The following is a 21,934-nucleotide window of genomic DNA, read 5'->3' as shown; positions in this document are numbered from 1 at the left end:
CGTCGTGGCGTAGACAGAACCCCTCCTCCTGTGATAGAGGATTATAATTTGCTATCTGGCCTGTCAATCTCGCCCTTTGACTTTAAAGGGGCTGTTAGGACGATGTTGTGAGACTCATTTATGTAGTCTCATGTTGAGTAAATTGCATACCGTGTAAATAAGCCAATTAAATTTTTTTTTTTTTTTGTAGGAATGATAAAATAAGTTCTATAAATATTCACTTTTTAAATTACATTTTTAATGTATTTGTAAGTTAACAAGCATTTAATCCACGAAATTGCCTCGGGGTAATAAACCCATTGTATTTACAAGCACATTATGCATTCTAGATGGCAATTAATAGTGAGGGGATGACAAGCGAAATGCTTTGACTTGATCACACTACATCCTGGTGGTCATTTTAAAAACTTTTTCTGATGTGGAGGAGACGTTTTTTCCCCTCAGAGCAATTTTTCACCCATCAAAAACACATTTAGAGTTTAATAATTTTAATGAGGATTTGCTTAAATGTGTTTTTTGCCTAGAGGCAACATTTTGCAATAGTGTGAATGCAGTGGATATGGACAGAATGAATTTTGTTATTCATTATTAAATACTACAGTATTTACTTGACATCTAAGTTAAAGTAAATAGCCAGTAAAGTAAGTATTAGTGTGAAAGCCTGGTGTTTAGTATAATTCAATTTTTTTCCTTATTTTCTTTTTACTGTTATGACATCAACAGATTGTATAGTAACTTAATTTCACAATAAATATTTACACAAAAACTTGTCTTTGAGGAATTTCCTTCACACATTGTTTCCTAGGCAGCATACCTAAAAAGACACTCCAAGATTTTTCAAATTGTATCTGAATCAAACATTAACATCGTTTTTGTAGGCTAATGCATGCAAGAGTGGGTTAATTTGTCATAAGTTGAATTTTGATCATATTTAAGCCTCATATTATTGGTATGAACAATCTTACACGCTCTAGTAAAATGTCAAGTTATTTTTAGATCTGATGGGAGCTACCCTGCGATATGTGTGTCATCTTATAGCTTCACAAGGGTTGTGTTTCCAAGACTGTAAAGTGCTTTTACAGTGACCTAAATTTATTACATGTTTTCTTTACATTGGCTTGAAGCAATCAGCATAAAAGTCATACTGACACTTGTGCGGTTTCAGTTTTATTTTGTGCAAAATACTGAAAGATGTAAGTGTGAGAATAACAAAACAGCACTTTATGGGCACACAAACACATTAATAATCCCTTCAATGGCATATACACTCCATGATAGTGATTTACAAACTGTTGTCTCAGATGTACAGCTTATTACAATAGAGTCTGGTTATAAAGCAGTGTCATTCATATGCCTTTTCTCATGACAGTTTCCTCAGTGAATCAGCAGGATGATGTCTCTGGGTCTGATGATTCTGTTGTTAGCTGTAAATAGGGTGTGCACAGAGATGCCTTTTTATTGTACGTGGGTTGACCCTTCTGCTGTTTACCTAATGCTACATAAGCGAGACAAGGGCGCCATCTGGAGTTGGGCAATGTAATTTCAAACGTCTATTGTGTCTGCATTGTAGGCTATATTACATAGTCTTGGATCAACCTTAAGAATGACAGTTCTGTACTAAATTTACCATGTTTATATAGAGAAGAATACAACTGAAGTACAATAATACACATACAGCATAGTAAATGCACAGCAGATAAATGGTGAGATGTCCAAAACAATCCCATCCGTGAAATGATCCATCCTGCCAATGATGTGACGGGGTTATATGGCCAAAATAACCATCTCATCCATGGAGTGGGTGTGCTACCTGTCCCCTGCTGGTTTTGATTGATAGCCCTGCAATAAAAAAAAAGCAATTAACCTGCCATTAAAAAGGAAACGTAATTGTTCATTTGTTTTTCATTATAAATCTGCATGTGTCAAATCATATACTCGTTCATATACTCAATTTTAAGCACATTTTAAGTCTAAAGGGAAATACTGGCCTAATTTTGAAAGCTGTGTTTAGGGCCCAACACAGCGGTCAAACATGGCGATCAATTTCCCTGTTATCCTCATGGGATAATGTCATTATTGCAGCCTGGAGTATTTGTCAGTGTAATAAAGGGCATATCATTTCATGATTAATAACTAGAGCATAAAAATATCTAATGCAATTACAGACACTGTCTTTTTCTTTCTCTTTGTCCAGAATTGCGGGTGTCCCTCCAATAAAATGTATACAATTCCAGTAGCTCTTTATGAATAGCCTGTACTTCTCCATTGAAACATTCACATATTATATGTGTTAAATCATGTTATATTACATTCCTAGCAATGGATCAATGAAAAGTACAACTTAAAATGCTGCTCAGTGGAGTACTGAAGAATTGTCTGAACTGTACACATGCCCAACAGATGGAGCTATTTACTAATCACATCACACTTTGGCAGGTCACATAGTCTAGCCACTAATATGAATATGGCACCAGTTAACCATATGACAACATATCAGTGTCTCCAAAGAACAGCACTACTCCATTGTCTTATATTTTAGTAATTTATAAGTCATTTTCAGTGATGACCAATTAATCAGACAATTTATTCCTGTGATGGCAAAGCTGAATTTTCAGCAGCCTTTACTCAAGAATGCTTGCCAGCTGCAGTGCCTATGATAGCCACCAGAGGGCACTCCTCCCTAGTCCTTTGCCATTCCATCATGAACTACATTTCCCATAAACCTTTGCCTGGACTGATTCTTGTGTGATTACATCCACCTGTGTGTCATTAGCTTGTTAATGTCTGTGTATATAAGCCCTGTGTTTCCTGTTTTTTTATTCTTTGCCCATATTCTGGATTTTCCGGTTTGCTTGTGTTTTCTGCCCTGTTGCTTATTTAGATTGTTTGCTTGTGTGTTTGACCCTTTGCTTGTTTGGATTGTCCCAATAAAGCTGCATCTGGATCTTCAACCCAAGTCTCAGAGCAGTTTCTAATAGTGATTACTGTTTTGATTCTCTGTTTTGAAGCGCTCGAAACACCACACGCTGGTGACGCCTGCTGGTCAGAAGGGTGTAAATGCAGCGTAAATTCAGCTCAAGCATGCATGAAAAACATTTTACAAACCAATTTCAAATGTTTTATTGAAAGTGTAATCTATAAAATGCAATTAACAAATGATCTAATACCATTAAATATGAAGTGTCGGTATTATGTGTTATTTTATTAAATTGATCTTGTTTCGTTTGTTTTATGGAGAGCTTGGTTAATCGGACCAATAAGAGACTATTAACTTCAATTCTTCTTTTTTGTTATACAAATGTCAAAAAACGTCTTCAAATTTACAAAATAGAATCGATTAGAGATCAGGCTTGTTTACAGAAATCACGTGACTTTGGTAGTTTGATTTATACGCGCTCTGAATCATTGGTTCGAAACAAAAGATTCACAAAGGTTTCGAAGCTTCACGGAGCAGTTTTTCGAAAGCACCCGTCACTGGTTTGTGGCACTGTGATACATTTTAAGGATTTTTTGATTAATAGAAAGTTCAAAAGAACAGCATTCATGTGAAATAGAAATATTTTGTAACACTGTAAATGTCATTTTTGATGTATTTAATATACCCTTGCTAAATAAAAGTATTAATTTCTGTAAAAATGTTGAACTAAAGTGTGTGTATATAGACATTATATTGGTGCAAATTGCAGTTTAAAAATAACAAATAAAACAACAAAATATATGACTAATTCAATATCAGTGATTAACCTTCATTGTAAGAATCCACTTCTACCTGTTTCTTCATCTGTATTTGTTTCCACAGCACAGTTTGAAGTGAGATTACCCACTCTTCCTCTCCAGATATCTTCCAGTTCTTCTTCCTCCTGCTGGAAGAGCCAGTGCCCTGGCTGAAGAAGCTCCTCCATGCTGATGTCTGGTTTCTCTGCACAGTCTACTCTTGTTTCTTTCACTGTATCACTGAAACACACTGCACAGTCTCTCACACCACAGTTTACGATACGGCCACTCTTACGGGAGCCCTGGCCTTTAGGGAACAAGTTTTCTGAGGAGTTAATCTTCATGTATTTGGATGAGTAGTATAAGTGGCCGTTTAGGTCTTTTATTTTGGTGTAAACACTAAAGCAATTGTGACCACAGGATGAAGAAGGACTGCATTGACTGACAGACGGGGAACTATTGATCACTGGAGGAGAGGCTTTGTGATGGCTGGAGGAATCATTATCAGGTCCTTCATATTCAGCCAATGTGAAAACCCTCAAGACAGGTTCTGTGCTTTCATAAACTTGTTGGGTCTCAACCTCAGGTTCTTCTGTATCTTCCAAATTTTCCATATCTACCGGGTTTATTTCAGTTTGTCTTAAATGAATCACTGGTTCCACCTCCAGTTCTAATTGTGGAGTTCGAGTTGAGGGTAATGTTTGATTGTTTGAGTCATCATAAATCTGTATAGGTTCAATCTCCTCTTTATTTTCCACGTCTGAGACACTGTTGTGAAAGCGCTTGGGAAGACTGAAGCTAAGAGTGGATCCTAGAGACAAATAAGAGCAGATGTTTTTAACTGGTCCACTTGAAGTCTTGACAGCATTAGGCAAATTGTCTTCTGGAAAAGGATTAGATTTGTTATCAATGACAGAATCCACCGGTAACATGTTTTTTTTAATGAAAACCTGAAGATTGGAGTTTGATTGACTTTCTTTCGCTCTCCGTTCTCCTTCTGGCCAAGTGTTACACCTCCACCTGAAAATGCTTGAAGATTTGCCAGAACTTTCCAATCCTACATTGCCAAGCATAGAGTTTCTTCTCTGCTCATCCGGCTTACTTCTAATCGGCTCTTTCATCTTGAACAAAGAGCTTGCCTTGAATCTGTTGTGATTGTAAACCATTCCTCCTTCAGCTGTGACATTTTGCGAGAAGGAAGAGGGTGATTGAACTAAGGAGGAACCCAATGCAGAGGTTGTCATGTCTTGCACTTTTCCAAGTGGTGGGGATACGACCTCCAAGACTCGTCCTGCAGATCTGTAACTGTCCGAGACATGTAAATACGTGAACACCTGCCATAGAAAGATGAATGCAAAACATTAGATAAGCTGAGATGCAAACAAAACCCACGGCCAGTTGTAACGGCCCACACGCATTCTGTAAACTGAAAATCATATGGCTCTTGAATGCTACACACACAGCTGTGATGGCAATAGCTGAAGCATGACTAATATGATTGCATGCCAACTTAATAAATCCTATATGGCATGTGCAGACTTCACAGCGCATTATTACAATACACACCACCAGGAGGCTTTTCAAAGCCACGCCATGGAAACTTAATCATGAGGTCATTGTTTTACCACATGGGACAGGATGTACAGAGCTGGGAGAATAATAAGCACATGCATGTCTGGTTTGTGTGCGAGCTTTGAGCTCAGTTTGGAATGTGTCTGAAGTTAACAACACAGTCTTACTTACTCTATGAGTGACTTCAGCTGTCACTTCATGGCGCAGGTGGTCGTCGCTTTGGTTTTGGCTTGTTTCTAGATAGTTGTGTGCCGCATTTTGCATCAAGTCTTGTTTGTAGCTTGGTGACTGAGGGTTTTGAGCTTGATACACGACTGATATCTCTGATAGGTTTTGTGCCTGATCAGTGTCTGGTGATAATTGCAGATTAGATTGGTTGTTGACGGACTGCAGATTCTCTGTTAGGTGGTTGCAAAATGAAGATTCAGTGTTACATGGGGACAAAATGCTGGACACTTTCAGTTTGCTTAGTGACTGGACTAGTTCTCCATGGTTTTTGTTTTGCAATTGTTCAAGATTCCCACAAGATGAATTTTGTTTGGTCTCTTTACTCATGACCGATTCATTTGGCCATTTCACCTGAAGCATTTCTTGTGATTGTTGCATTTGCATTGAGTTTTGGTCTTGTGATTGTTGTCTTTCCGCCTGAATGCTGCTTGTTGACTTTTCATGTATGTCATTATTGTTGGGTGACCATTGCTTTGTCACTTGGTTGATGCCTGAAGACTGGTCATCAAAGGTCAAAATGAGACAGATGCTAGAGCCTAGCGATGTCTTTGAAAGGCAGGACTCCTGACTAACAACACTGGACAAATCATGTCTCCCACTCTGTTGCTCGAAGTTGTTTTGAGATGACGGTGTTTCAGTAGCACTTCCTTTGACCTCTCTGTTTATAATGCACAGACTATCAGAAGGATGTTTGAAAGGCATAGCCTAAACAAGGGGGAAAAAATAGGTACAAAAATAATAGCATTTTAATATATTTATTTAAAGTGATTAAATCATAATGTATTTATTTCTTTATTTCAAAATCATTAAATAAAATTTTATCTATTTAAAATAAAAAAAATAGTTATGAATGAGAGAAAAATGTGAAATTATGATGTTTTCTAAAATGCATCATTCTGATTGGTCAATTGCAGAATTTTGGTGTGATTGTTTTTTTAAAAAAAAAACTAAACTATTTAAGCGAATGTCCTAAGTAAAAGATTTCCAACATAGTTTGTGTTTCATATCTCTTTTATCACTTTTTCCTCTCAAATAATAAAGTAATTCAAGCTTTTTTTACATTTATTTAGCAAACATTTATGTATTAAGCAGGATAATGTGCAGTCAGATGGCCATTATTGCAAAATAGACCCCTTCCGGGTGGTACAAGATCCTAATGGGGTTTATTTTGCCATAATGATCACATGACTGTATATTATCCTTTACATATTTAAAGGGTTAGTTCACCCAAAAATGAAAATTATGTCATTTATTACTCACCCTCATGTCGTTCTACACCCGTAAGACCTTCGTTCATCTTCAGAACACAAATTAAGATATTTTTGATGAAAATCCGACAGCTCAGTGAGGCCTCCATTGCCAGCAAGTTAATTTACACTTTCAGATGCCCAGAAGGCTACTAAAGACATATTTAAAACAGTTCATGTGAGTACAGTGGTTCTACTTTAATATTATAAAGCGACGAGAATACTTTTTGTGCGGCAAAATAACGATGTTTCAACAATATCTACGGCCGATTTCAAAACACTGCTTGGAAGCTTTATGAATCTTTTGTTTCGAATCAGTGGTTTGGAGCACCAAAGTCACGTGATTTCAGCAGTTTAGCAGTTTGACACACGATCCTCACTGAGCCATTGGATTTCATCAAAAATATCTTAATTTGTGTTCCGAAGATGAACGAAGGTCTTACGGGTGTAGAACGACAAGAGGGTGAGTAATTAATGACATTATTTTCATTTTTGGGGTAACTAACCCTTTAAATTATGCTAATTTTAAATGATGTCGAAAAAAAATCTAGAAACCTGCTGTTGAACAGGATCATTTGTTGACTCTGGTCTCCCTTCCTTGTTTCTTTTAAGCTGCTCTCTTTGAGCATGCCAGTTCACCTGGATCCATCCCAGCATGCTTTGCAACTCATCTGTTCTCTCCTTGATCTAGAGACAGGAAGATTATTATCAAGAAAACATCATCATAACAAACATTCTGCAGATGGACACCGCATATTTAGACAGTTGACATCACTTTTAGATAACCATGTGGCAACGGTGAGTAAATCAATCACACACTCACAATGTCTTTAAACTGACTCTCATCTTGCATGAGCATTTGACCAGCTGCAGCCAGTTTGCTAAACTCATCCAGCTTTGTTTCAATGCAGCGATCAATCTCTGTAATTTCACTCTCTCTCCAAGCAGAGCTGCCAGCAAGGATGCAGGATCTGGTGTTCTCTGTCCATGTACTACAGGACACATGAAGACAGACTGTGTCAAATTATCACTTTAGTCCTAAACTAATATAATATAACAATACCACAAATTGTGAAAGTATTTCCTACTAAAGTTGTTGACATTAAACATGAAATATTCACTATGTATAATAATTATCAAAATCAGTCAGATGTTCTCTCTTACATCATGGCAAGATAGTTTTCGAAGTAGTCCTGAATCTGGTGAAACTTCTCCAGGCGGCATCTGTTCTCAGCCATGTTGCGCCCTACTTCCTCCCAAGCCTGCAGGATTGCCTGAATTTCTTCCCTGAGAGGGTCTCTCTCCTCTGGGGAAGGAACCTGTAGCTGACTGGCTAGTCTCTCCATCTCTCTCACCTCTGACTCAATGATTTTATAATGAGCCTTTGTGAGACAAAAAAATGTATTAATTAGAATGACAAACTGATTAAAAGTTTGGTATTTATGCTCATTCAATCCATTTCAGTGTACAGTGGGGAAATTATAACCAACAAATCCCTTATTAGGAACCTATAAATAATTTAATACTGTTTAATCTTAGCAACCTTTTAATACTTGAGAAACTGGGCCCATCTTTAACTACTGCAGGCAAAGGTTAATTACTGCTCTGGGGTCATTCAAATAGTGATTAACATTTATTAGTAAAAGTATTTTTTCATTATCTGACCTCTAGGTCATCCTGCTGCTCCTGTAGCCCCTCCAGACCACTGAGGTCAGAGTCACAAAGCACAGCCATATCTGTTTCTATGTCCAGGAGGTCCATACTGAGCTCAGCACAGCGGCAGAGGTGCTGGTTTATCCGCAGTGTTAGAGTGGATAGCTGAGGAAAGATGAATAGCTCTAAACTGATATATGATTGACTATGAAAAAATGCAGTAGCCACAAAAAGTATTTGGACACTTTGTCTTTAAATGTCAGAATGTCATAATAGCAATTCATAAAATATCATACAAATTGGCATCTGTAAACAAATGATGCTAGACCTTTCCTCAGAATTTACCTTTCTTATTCATTTATTATTATTATTATTATATTAGTATTTTAACCAAATGTTCCCAAAGTGTTCTAAAGTAACTATTATTTGGTTACTATAAAATACAGTTACTATATAATAATATGAACATAATTATATAGTAATTTAACAATATTTAATGTGTGTGTTATATTTAATAATTTAATATAATATTAAACACAAACTATATATTATAATGTGTTTAATTATTATGTGATTAAACACATTATAATATAATATTATTATTATATTATAAATTATTAGGCCTATATATATATATATATATATATATATATATATATATATATATATATATATATATATATATATATACACACACACACACATACAGTCAAACCAAAATTTATTCAGACACCATGAACATTTTATTCATTAATACAGTTTATTCACTATTGTTTAAAAAATGGTAATAAAATATGACAAGATCTCAGAGTTAAACTGTGTCAGAAAGAATTATTCTTAACTATGTCAGATAACACTTAAGCAAAACATGGTCAGGTCAAAGTGTCTGAATAATTTTTAGTTCTAATTTTTTTTATTTTTTTTTATCAGTTTTACTGGTAGTCCACTGTATGAAGAATTTTTGGGTATAATAATTCACAGTTTACTTTATTTTGCTATCCTTACATAAATGAACTATAGTGTCCTGCACCCACTAGTAAAAATATATCAAAAATATCAAAAATGTCTGAATAATTTTTGGTTTGACTGTATATATATATATATATATAATATTTTTTTATTTTTTTATTTATTAAGTAGCATTTAAAATGAATGCCATTAATTAAATATATATTATTTCTAACCCAATCACCCTTTTGTCAATAATCCTTCTTTAAAATAATTTGCCTCTTGGTTTGATATTTAATTATCTGATTCAATGACATTTATACATTTACAGTCTTAAATTCCAGTAGTGCAAATATTAGTAGTGTAATACAAATTAGTGAAATATGGAGCATGACTATTATTTATATGTATATCTCTAATATCAGGTTGATGTTAGACATCGCTTTGTGAAAAAAGCTCATATTTTACCGAGCTTTGAAGTTCATCAGTGGTCTGGTCCTGTTTCTGGGATCTTTCTTGGTCAGTTTGATGACTCAGAAGATCCAGTGACATTTCTGCATCCTCAGCCATTTCTTGCCTATTCAGAGGAACATCCTAAAGCAGATTCACAATGGTTTAAGTGGTCCTGTATTCATTACATTTTCTAAAATCATACACAGAAACATCTTGTTATGTTTGAAATCGAGTATGCTACATTTTTTTTTAAGTTCATGTTTTGGAATAATTACAGCATAAAATAATTACACTTAAAACTACTGTATACTAGAGGTTTTATACTGTATATGATGTTTGGTTTACCTGACTCTTTTTGTGATATCCACTGGGATCCAGAAGTTCAAGGAACTTTTCAAGCATTCCTGAACTGCCGCCTTCTACATTTTCCGGGAGATGGTTTGAAAGCGTGAGTTCTGATACCATCTGTGCGGCTTTATCTCCGGTTTGTTCTTTTTCCGCTGGTTCAGTCTCATTGTTCTCTCCGTATTTCGTCTGCAGAGCATCCCAAAGGACCTCCACCTGGCTTAGGAGCTCCTCTATTTTGTGATCTTGCTTTGAGCAGTCATTCTCTTCATTCTTTATTCAATTTCCAAAAGGAGATAAAAAGAGATAAGTGAGATCATTTATATTTAGTGTATTGTTATGAAAAATCTTGAAACCGTACTACCATTCCAGTGGATGTCGTCGACTCCTTCAACAGCTTACTGGGTATAACACATTCTTGAGAGAGAACAGGGGTTGTTTGAGCCATCTGGCCCACACAGCTGGGAAAGCATTAACTGTTAATCAAACTTTACTCAACCACTGCATCTTAAAATCCATTGTATGAAATGACATCACACAATTACGGATCATTTACTGCATCAGTCATCCACATACTCATTGTGAAATAAAAAACTAATTGCACCTCTTCCTGTCCTGTTTTTCAGGGATGCTGTCCAGCTTGGAACAGCTGCTCTCCGACAGTGAGCCTCGACTCCCTACTGAACATTCCTCAACTGGACTCCACATCCTATGGGCCCACAGGCCTTGAGAGCACTGCAGAAATAATGTATTTAGATAAGGTAATTGTGACTTTATATATGATTTTATACTTAAAATGTGTTAAACTTCATCTCACAATTACTTTTATTATTTTTTTTAATCTGAAGCAGAAACAGGCCTCTATAGAAATCACATGAGTACTGGAAAGTGAATTTCACTGGATTTGTAGAATTGGTTTTGCTCAAGGTCATTTACATTCTCTTTCCAATAATTCTCAAACTTGCACTTTTTTTCTAACTTCGCAACTAAAAACTAAAGTAATATCATTGTCTAGATTCGAAGTTTGTCTGTCAAGTGAGAGAAGTTTAAATGATTGTCTCACCGAACAGAAATTTCAGACCAATCTACTTTTCTATGTGGTCATGACTGGTCATTTATAATCACATGCTAGCATATGTTTTTGGAGGCAGTGCAGCTAACCTCAAATCCTCGGAGACGGTTTTGCTCCTCTTTGACGTCTTTTCCCATTATGCTGTGACCCTCATTTCTAGCAAAGCTCTGTGAATCAGGGCATGTGGTAAGAGGTTCAGCGGGTAAAGTTGACGGGCGTTTGGAAGACACATCTGTCTTCTGGTTCCTGTAGAAGTGGAACAAAACGTTACCTCTAATGGCACCACTGAGGCATCATTACTCTTCAAACATTTCAAGCATATCATGATATTTCATCATTTTAGACCATATAAGTCAGTAGACCGTAAGTCTTTAATGCTAACAACTTGCAGATTGAAAATATAAAAATATCCACAGATCACTAACATCATATCTCTGCTGGTTATGTAACCCTGGACAAAATTTTGCAGCAATTGTTTTGGTTTGGGGAGATATTACTGTTGGCAGGATATGCAAGCAATGATGTCACCTCCCTCTTGTCTGGTTAGCTCATAGTTTCAGGAAAGGTGTGTTTGCAGAGCTTGTGATAGAGGACTTGTTGAAAAGGAATGTAACCAGCTCTGTCGACAAAGCCAACATGTCTTGTTGGCTGCATTTCAAAAAATAGATAATGTCTGCAAGAACAGCTTCTTTTTTTTTTCAAAAAGACAGAATATGTATATGAATATATGATAATTAAATGAATATGTTGTGATAATTTTGCCACAGACATTTTTAGAAGCCCATAAAATTGCTTGATAAGCACAATTTGTCCTGTTCTTCATTCACTTAATGGCGAATAACAAACAATTGGTGTATAGCGTCACCTACAGTATTAGTGCAATCAACATGGCAATGTACACTGCCCGGCCAAAAAAAAAAGCAGCTTTTTGGATTTAAATTGGCAAATACTATGACTGGATCATTATTGATGTGATCATTATGTTTCTAGCATGTTATATGTTTGGGAACGGTTCTTTTAACCATAGTTGATGGAGCGTGTAGCTTTTAATTTCTTACACAACCATGTAGGAAGATGTATCATGGCCATATTCCAGGATGAAAAGCCAAGATTGATCAGGCTCAAACTGTGAAATAATGGTTGGGAGGGAGCCTGAAGAATCATTTTCACAAATGAAATGGCTCCTCTGAGTCCAGACCTTAAATTCATTGAAAGTCTTTAGGATGTGCTGGAGTAGACTTTACAGAGTGCTCACCTCTTGCATTGTCAATACAAGATCTCACCCAAAAATGTATGCACCTCTTGATGGAAATAAGTGTTATTTTTGGTCAAGATCTTGTATTGACAATGCAAGAGTTGAGCAATTTTTACTCCACAGTCTACTCCAGCACTTCATGTTCCCTCCCAGCCATTCTTTCAAAATTCGAGCCTGATGAATCTTGGCTTTGTCATCCTGGAATATGGCCATGATACGTCTTCCTACATGGTTGTACAAGAAAACTTTCAGTAGACCTCGTTTTCATCTGCGTTAAATTCAATATGCCGTCGAACCTGACTAAGGTCCATTCTTCCCTTATTTCCTCATTTTTCCAGTTATTCATTTTCACATATATATTTCTGTCATCACAGCTCTCTGAGTGTTTTACATGGTAATGGATATGACAATGTTAATATGTTTGGTTTTGGTGGAATAGATCTGCTACGCCACTGCTGAGCAAGTACGAGACTTGCTACTGTCAATACATACATGACATGCTGCTGTGAGCAAGTAAGACATGCTGCTGCTGTACAAAATAACACACATGAATTACCCATAGGAGATCTAGACAGGTGTAGCTGGGGAAGGTGGAGGGTTTCTGAAAGCGTGCTGCAAACTGCTATGCAGACGCTGACCAAGTATTTGAAAGTTGAGCAGCAAGCTCATTGGCTGCTGATACAGCAGGAACCAATCAGCTGTGCCCTACAGAGAACGATGTGACAGCAAGCAGATTGATTTAAGGACGTATCAGCTGTTTCATGACAGAATTTTGTATTTTTAAATGACAAATTATTTGTTTCTAAAGCCACTGGAAGTATGTGATTTTTGTGTATGTGTGGTTTCAGTTGGTTCTAAATTTTAGTGTGAATTTATAAAACAAATTGTGCAAACTTGAATTATGATTTCTGTGTGAAAACATTTGTACAAAAATTTTACACACAAAAAATTTATATGATATATCTGGTATTCATTTGAACAAACATCTGTGAAGTACAAGTCATCACTGCACGAGTCATCAATATTTTTTTTTCGTTCAGACAGTTATTTTTGATCAGTTCTTTCCTCACTGCACAGGCACATTCCTCCAGATGCGTTTTCACAGAGTACCTGTCTCTCATCATATCTTCATACCATACATATGAGCTATTCCTCACATCTGCACCAGTACTGAGACTAAATCTTCTGCTTCTATAGTCTTTGTTCATCGATAACTACTTTTTCTTTCTCTTCCAGACTGTCATTCATTTCCTCTGTCTCTGCTCTTTAACACTTTCAGAAGTCATACTATTGAGCAGAGGTCACGCTCCAATCTGAGTTTCCATAACGGTGTAAGTATTTGTGGAATTCTGTGTCTAAAGCTGTTGACTGTTCTGTGATAAGAGCCACGATCCAATGAGAGATTTTGTAAATGAGAAGGGTGACGTTAGCTTAGCCACTAATTACAGCTTTCTTTAATGGTATTGGCAACGTTTTAAACCAGACGTGCATGGTTTTATAGAAAAATTATCTAAAAATCATTCAGTAAGTATGCTGGCAGAACAATATTTTTGCAAGCTCTAAGTGATATTTGTCCTTCTCGATAATTATAACAGAATCACACTTTAAAAAGATTGCATAAACTGCCAAAGGCTTAAACCAAGGACCAACATGTTATTAAGTTCGAAACCAAATACATAGCAATTGCGTCAAGACAACATCTACCATTCATGATCTAAGACTCTGCAATAGGTCAATATCAAAAGAAAAGACCATAACATTACATCACTAAACCACATGTCAGCTCAACTTCTGGTTGTTGACAATTATGGATTTCATTTTAGCATGATGTCATGTACTATTCCAAGCCTTAAATATGACCTCACTGCTCCCAAGTACTTTATTTACTATTGTTTTTTGTTCACAGGAAGACAATGGGAGTAAGGAGACTCTCGTTTACCGGAGAAACTCCTGGAGAAGTGCCCAGTTCTCCTTAACCTCGGCCTGTTTGCATGTAACTCTTCTGGCCAGGGTTGGGTGGAGAGTTGACAGGCGAGACGCAGACTCATTCAGCATCTGGAAAGAGAGTTGTCCAGGGAGGGGTGGGGTCATGGAAGGAAATGACATCATTCATTTGGAGTTCATATGCTACAGTCCAGAGAAAAAAAAATCTTGTGCGTGAGACTTAATACAACAGACTACTATTTAGAGTGAGAAATCATACATGAAAAAACAAAGTGACTGTGTCAAGTTCATATGTTTTCATGTTCTCAAATTCAGGCTTACACAAGGAGACAGTATTTCCTCTAATGAGATCATGGATTGACTTACGTTGATCTGACAGGCAATTTCTCTGGTCTCTTTGTCGCTTTTTTGGATCTCGCCTGCCAATACGCGGTTCCTCTGCAACGAAATTCATTCTGTATCAGTACTTGTATTATTTATAAAGACAGTTTGAGGTCTTCTCTAAGTGCCAAAACTAATCAACACTTGTTTTCTCAACCTTCCAATTAATGCTGCCGATGATGCTGTCAGCTTGTTGGTAAAACGATGAGACGTCTAGAGCCAACATGAGATCTTGATGATAGTCCCTCAGGAGTGACCTCAACTTCAACCACCTGCAGAGAAACTAACAGTTTGTATCACTAACAAAAGTGCAATAATTCTCTACACTCCACAGTGCCAGGAAATCTTACGATTTGTCAACGTGGTCCCCCGGGCTTTGTCTTGTTCTAAACATTTCCAATCCTAAATCTACAGCATCTGACGTGTTCTGATGAGGTCTTTCTGGTTCCTCCTGGCACAGGAGATGCATTAAGCGTTCATGAGGTAATGGTTCAACAAGACACGTTAATAAACAAAACAGAAACATTTTTACAATGCATTTAACCTGCATCAAGTCCAGACTTGTTGTCAGTTGGATGAGAGAGTTCTCAATGTCCTTGAGGTCTCTCCTTTGGCTGTGAGCCGCGTCCTCTGGTTGATCACGTGGGAAAGCTGGCATGGTGTAATCGTAATGAAGGTTCCTTATCTTCCTTCCTTTAGTCCATGGATCAGTCTGTAAAGATTAATAGCCACAGTCTGTAAAGATATATAGCATGCTAGCGTGCTAATATACAGCCATATCACACGGCTACGAGTGTAATATTGCGTTTATACAACAGTTCGACGGCACAAGTGTGTAAATAAATTAGAACAACAATGTAGTGTCTTTAAAAACCCTCTTTTTCGACAAACTACTTCCTTCCGCCATGGATTCTAATCTCAATTTGATAGCTGAGCCCAAGCCTCCGTTACTAATTCTAAAATGTCACTTTAGAACTAGCAACGAAGGAACGTTGAGTCGCTTAATTGAAACTCACTGTAATATGGGGAGTATTATGAGAGAGAGATCGCCTGAGCGAGTGTACTACCTGCATCTAGCCGATATTCTTCAGGTCAAATTTAGCCTGTTCATAATCACAAAATCAGTTTGAATGTCTGCTGAGAAAAGCAATATCTTTGTCTTTGTCCTTTTAACATTTAAGACATTCCCGAATGACAGCGCTACTCAATGCATTTGTCAGTTGCGTCTCATAAGATGTTTAAAGTAAAAACAACGTCCTTGTTTCCTTGTTTCAGTCCATTTCAATATAAGTCTTTGCGACTGACTCAATCATAAAGACCGTCTTTGCCGCCATCTAATGGTGTATTAATGTAACTTTCACTGAAGTCAAAATCACTAATAGACTCTTTCTCAATGCACAAAAAATACGGCATGTTATTTATATAAAATATTATTTATTGAACAATAATTTTTTAAAATAACAACAATAGACATTATAACAGTATAAGAAGTAAAATAGGAAATAAACACAAGCAAACAGTTCAGTAAAACGTACAAAAGCAGCGCTCTAGTTAGTACAGGGTTCAATTTTAATGTAAATATAAAGTTATTAAACTTAATATAGCCCTTAAGCCAAATCTATTAGCTCTGGAACAAGTAATATTAATAAGACCAAAGATTGCCCGTTTGATATACCCAAAACGAATTATACCATGTTTAAACACTATCTACATAAGAGCCAACGGCAAATTCCCGAAAGACTTGCCGAGATGAAGCTGTTCTCTGCGGGTACATGAGCGCTGAACGGTCACTGACGGCCTGGATCTCCGAAAGCGGCTAAACAATTATTTCAAATAGGCACTATGTTTACATATATATCGTATATCTGAGGTCTAAACAACTCGCCTAAAAACTCTTAAAACTACATTCCGTTACAAAATAACAGTAGTATCTATAAAAATATGGTGAGTTTGCCCGTCCGCCATGACACTCGCTGTGAGAATGCTGACATCGGAGTGATTCAAAAGGTGAAACGGTTCCTGTGGTAATACTGGTAGAATATTGCATGGCTAGAAAGACCTCTCAGCCAGTCAGATTCGAGAACCAGAAAGAACTGTTGTATAAATAGTAATGATGTTATGGTTATCATCTGCAGTATAAAAATAAATAGATATTTCTCTGTAATTTATTGCGAAATTTAATAGCAATTTCTGAGTGAAAGTTGTTTATACATCAACAATTTTTCAGTCTACGCTCTTCGCCAATGACCTCATGCTATTGTCCGGCAGACTATTTCTCATTTCGTAAATCTCCCAAAATGTCTTACATCATTCTATGTTGCTCCAACTAATTTGACTTGCACACCAAGTTCTGGTTCTTTTGCGGTTTCTCAGCTGTTAGGCAGTAAAATCATGTTGTTTGTTTGGGTACATGAAGTAGGGATTAAAGACCGAACTGATTCGAAAAGATTGCTCACAAGATGACATGCCAAGACTTTTTCTTCATTTTCTTCAGAGTTATCATATATCTCCACAGCAAACACCTCATATTTACGCACCTGTGTTTAGGACACCCGGGGGATTTTTATGATGTATTTTAGAGTTTAAAACACATTAATAGCAGGATCTGAGTCTGTTGGCCCACCAACAATACATGAGCCTGCAGCAAGGTGTGGTACTTCCAAATAATGATCTCATCTCTTAGCGGTGGTGCTTTATGTTGCAGATCTTACATTGCTAAACTTGTCTTTTGCACCACTGCGATGACTGCATCCTCAGCACATGGTGTTAAAATTCTTTAACAGTGGGCAAACCACTCCTTTTGCCCTTTAACATTTATAGTGTGGCTTTATCACTTACACATAAACAGGAATCGTGCATAAGTTGTGGAATACTGTAACATCATTTGCCATTTATTTAACCACAAAGTGCATCACAACCAATAGTTTAAACATTATTTGCCATCATTAATGTAGTTGTGCCATGTTTGATCATCAGTTTAATCTCAGATCCTTCTCTCCGTGTTCCAGTTTGGAACTACTTCCCATTTTTTTGTGGAAATTACCAGTTCATCTCGGCTGTGGGCTTGTGTAATGAGGGGCCTGGCTATGACCTCATCTCAATGAGCACAGTGTGCAAAACTGTAATAATCCACGCAGTTTTCTTCTTCTTTTTTCTTCCTCTCACAATAAGACAATGTGTTCTTGTTGTACTCAATTGTGCATGCTATGAGAAGCTGCATTTCTAGTTTTGCAGTGGGAAACTCCTCACAGACATTTGTGGAGAGAGTGCATGGGCAGGCGGCAACTGTAACTATTTAACAAACAGCTCATAAAAAAACAGTGAGAGACTGAAAGAATAACAAATATGGAGCTGGTGTGAGTGCTGTTGTTTTGTGATGCCCTTGAAAAATATGTTGAGATGCTAACTATCTAAAATATTTTTCATTTGAAAAGCATGCAAATGATGTTGTGGTTTTATTGATTATGATCTTATGATCCTGCAGACGTGGACATGGTTTATTTTTGTTTGTGTCTAAAACTGCATTCAGTGAGGAGAAAATATTAAAGAGGGATATATAGGATCTATTATAATATGTATTATTATATACGTAATCAATACTATTATATAAGTTATGGTATAGATAGATAAAATGTATATATTAATATATATTTCCCATTTACTTGTTGAATACAATTATAAATATATATGAATTGTAAGTGTAAAAGATTCAATTGTGTAATATATATAATTACTATATAATTATTATATTTAAATATAGTATATTTAAGTATATTTAGAATATTTAAATATTAAATATATTATATTTAAATATAATAATTTGTAGTAATTATATAATAAAAACGTATATATAATAACAAATATATATATTTAATAAATATATACTAAAATAATATAATATATAATAAAATATAATATATAATAAAAACGAATTAAAATAATATTACAAATAAATTTAAATATTAATATATATTTCCCAATTTAATATTTGGAATGACACTTGCTGAATAAAATTATAAATATTATTTATAATTGTTAAAGATACAATTGTATAATATATATAATTGCTATAAAATTATCATATTTAAATATAGTACAAGTATATTTAGCATATTTAAATACTAAATATACTGTATTTCAATATAATAATATATAGTAATTATATAATAAAAACTTATAATATATAATATAAAATTTATATATATATATATATATATATATATATATATATATAAATAATAAAAACAAATTTAAATAATATTACAAATAAATTTAAATATTAATATATATTTCCCAATTTAATATTTGGAATGACACTTGTTGAATAAAATTATAAATATTAATTATAATTGTAAAAGTTATAATTGTATAATATTTATAATTGCTATGTAATTATTATATTTAAATATAGTACAAGTATATTTAGTATATTTAAATACTACATATACTATATTTAAATATAATAATATATAGTAATTATATAATGTCATATAATTATATATATATAATAAAAATGTAATAAAATAATATAATATATAATAAAAACTAATTTAAATAATATTACAAATAAATTTAAAATACTGTATGTCTAAGTTTAGATAATTTCCAGCAACGGAACAATGTCCAACACATGAAAAATAAATGCATTCTTGCTCACCTCCAGCTGTGCATTGGACTTGTCACTCAGTCTTTCCTCAACTAGAAACAGCTTTTCAGTAGAAGTACTTGGCTTGTTCGTCTCATAGCTTGTCACATTAAAGTCAGTGACATGGCAGTTGATCTGGCTTTCAGCGTTTGCACACATAGCAATCTTCCTGATAGATCTGGAAGAAGTTGAAGGGGACACAGAATCCCTGTCATCTTCCTCTTTAATATCGTCTGAAAGTCCCTCCACTGGTATAGATGTGGACACTCTCTCCTGATGGAAGGGAGAATTGTCATTGTTTGAGTCATTTCTCAGTTCACAGCAGTCCAGACCCGGTACAGGAAGGATGATGCCCACATAGTCCAAACATTTTGTCTCGGAGGGGACAGATAACTTAGTCCCGATAGTGAAAGGCTGGATCCTCTTCATTGCTCTTCTTGCTTTAATCATCTGAATGAGGAGCAAATGACCATAAAACAATAAAACATCATTCTCATTGTTTAAAAGAATCCTGGTACATCTGATAAAATTCAACCAAGTCAGTTAACAGTCATTTAAGCTAAAATGGTCTAGTCTGAATTGTTCTGAGACACTGCAGAGAGACTTTTGAGATGCAGACTGCAGGAACTGTGGAGAACGTGACTCTTGCAAAGCCTCACTTCTGCACAGACTATGAGAAAGCAAGAGGGGGGGTGAGGGAGGAGAGGAGTAGGGGAGAGTTTAGTAGAAACAGGGTGAGGTCATCACACTCAGTCACGGCCCCGTTTAGAGGGAGAGAGGGCTGTAAACCCAAGCTGTAAAAGCTTCCTCCCAAAATAAGAAGTTGTGGGAAGATAAGAGTCAGAAACACAAAGTCGAGCCCCCTCTGAGACCTTGCTTCTCGACAATGATGTCATTTATTTTTCTTCAGCTGTTCCCTTTCACTTTTTTTTATGCAGTCAGATTTACTGCAGCATACAATTCACATAACCCTTTATGTTACAAAATATGCACCATTTTGTTCATCAAGATACATGTGCTTGGATACTTCCTGCAACTAAATAAACAGATAAATAGGTGTGTAGATGCAGTAGGCTGTAAGTGGTTTAGACGGTGGTAGTCTCATACTATTATCTAAATGTTTACAGAGCAGCAACAGGGGAAAACATTGCACATTCTGGCTGTGGCCCTCATCTGATTCAAACCAGGTGTTTGGTGCAATGTGTTGGAACAAGCTACTGTAAAGGCACTTGACTGTAGGATCGGTCTTATCTCAAAATGCTGATAGTCCTGACAATTTATTTTGTATGATTTTTTTGGTAACACTTTACAATAAGGTTCCATTAGTTAACTACTTTAGTTAACATGAATTAAGAATAAACAATACGTCTACAGCATTTATTAATCTAAATTAATGTTAATTTCAACACTAATACATTATTAAAATTAAAAGTTGTGTTTGTTAAAGCTGCAGTCCAAATTTCCCCAAATCAATTTTTGAGCAAATAATACATAACCAGCCAGTGTTCAAAACTATCTCCTTATCTTAGTGCGATTAAAAACTGTAAACTTGTAACAATTTGGGTGGTACTGGTCGGTTTCCGCGGGAAATTCGAGCATTTTTGCCTTTGTCTTTGCGTCAGTATGTCACGTCTGTTTACATAAAGATAATTAATCTTATCCTTTTGATGGAGGATTGTCTGGTATGACAAATTAACGTTAGAGATTAGGCTGTACAGAAACTGAAACCTACAGGGAACGCTACACATAGTCACGCAATGCTGATGTTGTTAACATTAACAATTTGAGAACAACGTATAACAATAATAATAATTTGCACTGTTTGATATGATATGTACGGAGCACCGGATAGGCTAAATCGTGCGCATGATTTAATTTTTTTTTCTTGCATGTCATGTGCTGGGCTCCGTAGATATGAGCTAAGCGATCGTTAGATCATTTAATTACCATTGGTAGCGCGATTGTAATGTTTTTTTTTCTCAGTTGGTAAAAACAAAAGTGGCAGATTTGTTACTTACTTGTTCAGATGACATTTTCTGGTGAAAATTCTTATTTTGATCAAACTTCCAAGAATACAATCTGTCTTTCCGTGACTAACAGCCACACATTCTCCTCAAAACATTAGATTCATCCGCGCTGAGGAGCGGTGCCGATGCACAACCAACGTAAAAATGATAATTCCGCAAATAACTGCAATTGCAGGTTTTAAACAGAGATGGCGACAAAGAGGCAAAACACTGTGAACAGGTTTGGTGGTATGGTTAGATTGCTAGATGGAATTTTGTAAAAAAAAAAAAAAAAAATGCATTACATTCTTCAGGACAAAAGGAAACGTAATAACATTTCAGACACAAGCACAGTATGATAGGGCTAGTTAATGTCACTGCTTGTCTAGACCTAAAGATTAATTGTACCAATTCTACATTGTTGTACAAAGAACAGAGATTCCTCACAGAGATACGACTGCCACAGTTTAA

At 35.7% G+C, this 21,934-nt stretch overlaps 1 protein-coding gene across 3 annotated transcripts; it reads right to left on the bottom strand.

Moving 5' to 3' along the window:
• Positions 1–1,145: 1,145 nt before the first annotated feature.
• On the bottom strand, positions 1,146–21,602 carry si:dkey-238i5.2 (uncharacterized). Of its 3 annotated transcripts, none has more exons than XM_051913150.1 (19): positions 21,476–21,602; positions 19,470–19,907; positions 15,357–15,524; positions 15,163–15,263; positions 14,970–15,084; positions 14,798–14,869; positions 14,427–14,542; positions 11,322–11,478; positions 10,765–10,895; positions 10,525–10,621; positions 10,161–10,433; positions 9,831–9,956; positions 8,427–8,579; positions 7,926–8,143; positions 7,585–7,753; positions 7,317–7,448; positions 5,458–6,219; positions 3,745–5,048; positions 1,146–1,839 (listed from the first exon to the last, which is right to left on the bottom strand). In XM_051913150.1, exons 1-18 carry the CDS (start codon positions 21,488–21,490, stop codon positions 3,747–3,749), a joined length of 4,545 nt encoding a protein of 1,514 aa, XP_051769110.1. In that variant the 5' UTR covers positions 21,491–21,602; the 3' UTR covers positions 1,146–1,839; positions 3,745–3,746. The 3 variants fall into 3 exon arrangements, with proteins under 3 accessions (XP_051769110.1, XP_051769109.1, XP_051769111.1); XM_051913149.1 differs by having other exon boundaries at positions 3,770–5,048; positions 21,476–21,582; XM_051913151.1 differs by lacking the exon at positions 21,476–21,602 and having other exon boundaries at positions 3,770–5,048; positions 15,163–15,253; positions 19,470–20,116.
• Between the last annotated feature and the right edge of the window lie 332 nt (positions 21,603–21,934).

This window comes from Ctenopharyngodon idella, chromosome 11, assembly GCF_019924925.1.
Source record: "Ctenopharyngodon idella isolate HZGC_01 chromosome 11, HZGC01, whole genome shotgun sequence".
In the NCBI taxonomy this organism is placed as follows: domain Eukaryota; kingdom Metazoa; phylum Chordata; class Actinopteri; order Cypriniformes; family Xenocyprididae; genus Ctenopharyngodon; species Ctenopharyngodon idella.
This window is presented reverse-complemented; position numbering and strand designations above follow the sequence as displayed.

What these genes read in the sequence shown, in the direction of transcription:
- si:dkey-238i5.2 (XM_051913149.1), bottom strand. An exon ending in GATATCACAAAAAGAGTCAG is followed by an intron (nt 9,957 to 10,160) that starts GTAAACCAAACA and finishes AATCTGCTTTAG; the next exon opens with GATGTTCCTCTGAATAGGCA. An exon ending in CTGATGAACTTCAAAGCTCG is followed by an intron (nt 8,580 to 9,830) that starts GTAAAATATGAG and finishes ATCTTTCCTCAG; the next exon opens with CTATCCACTCTAACACTGCG.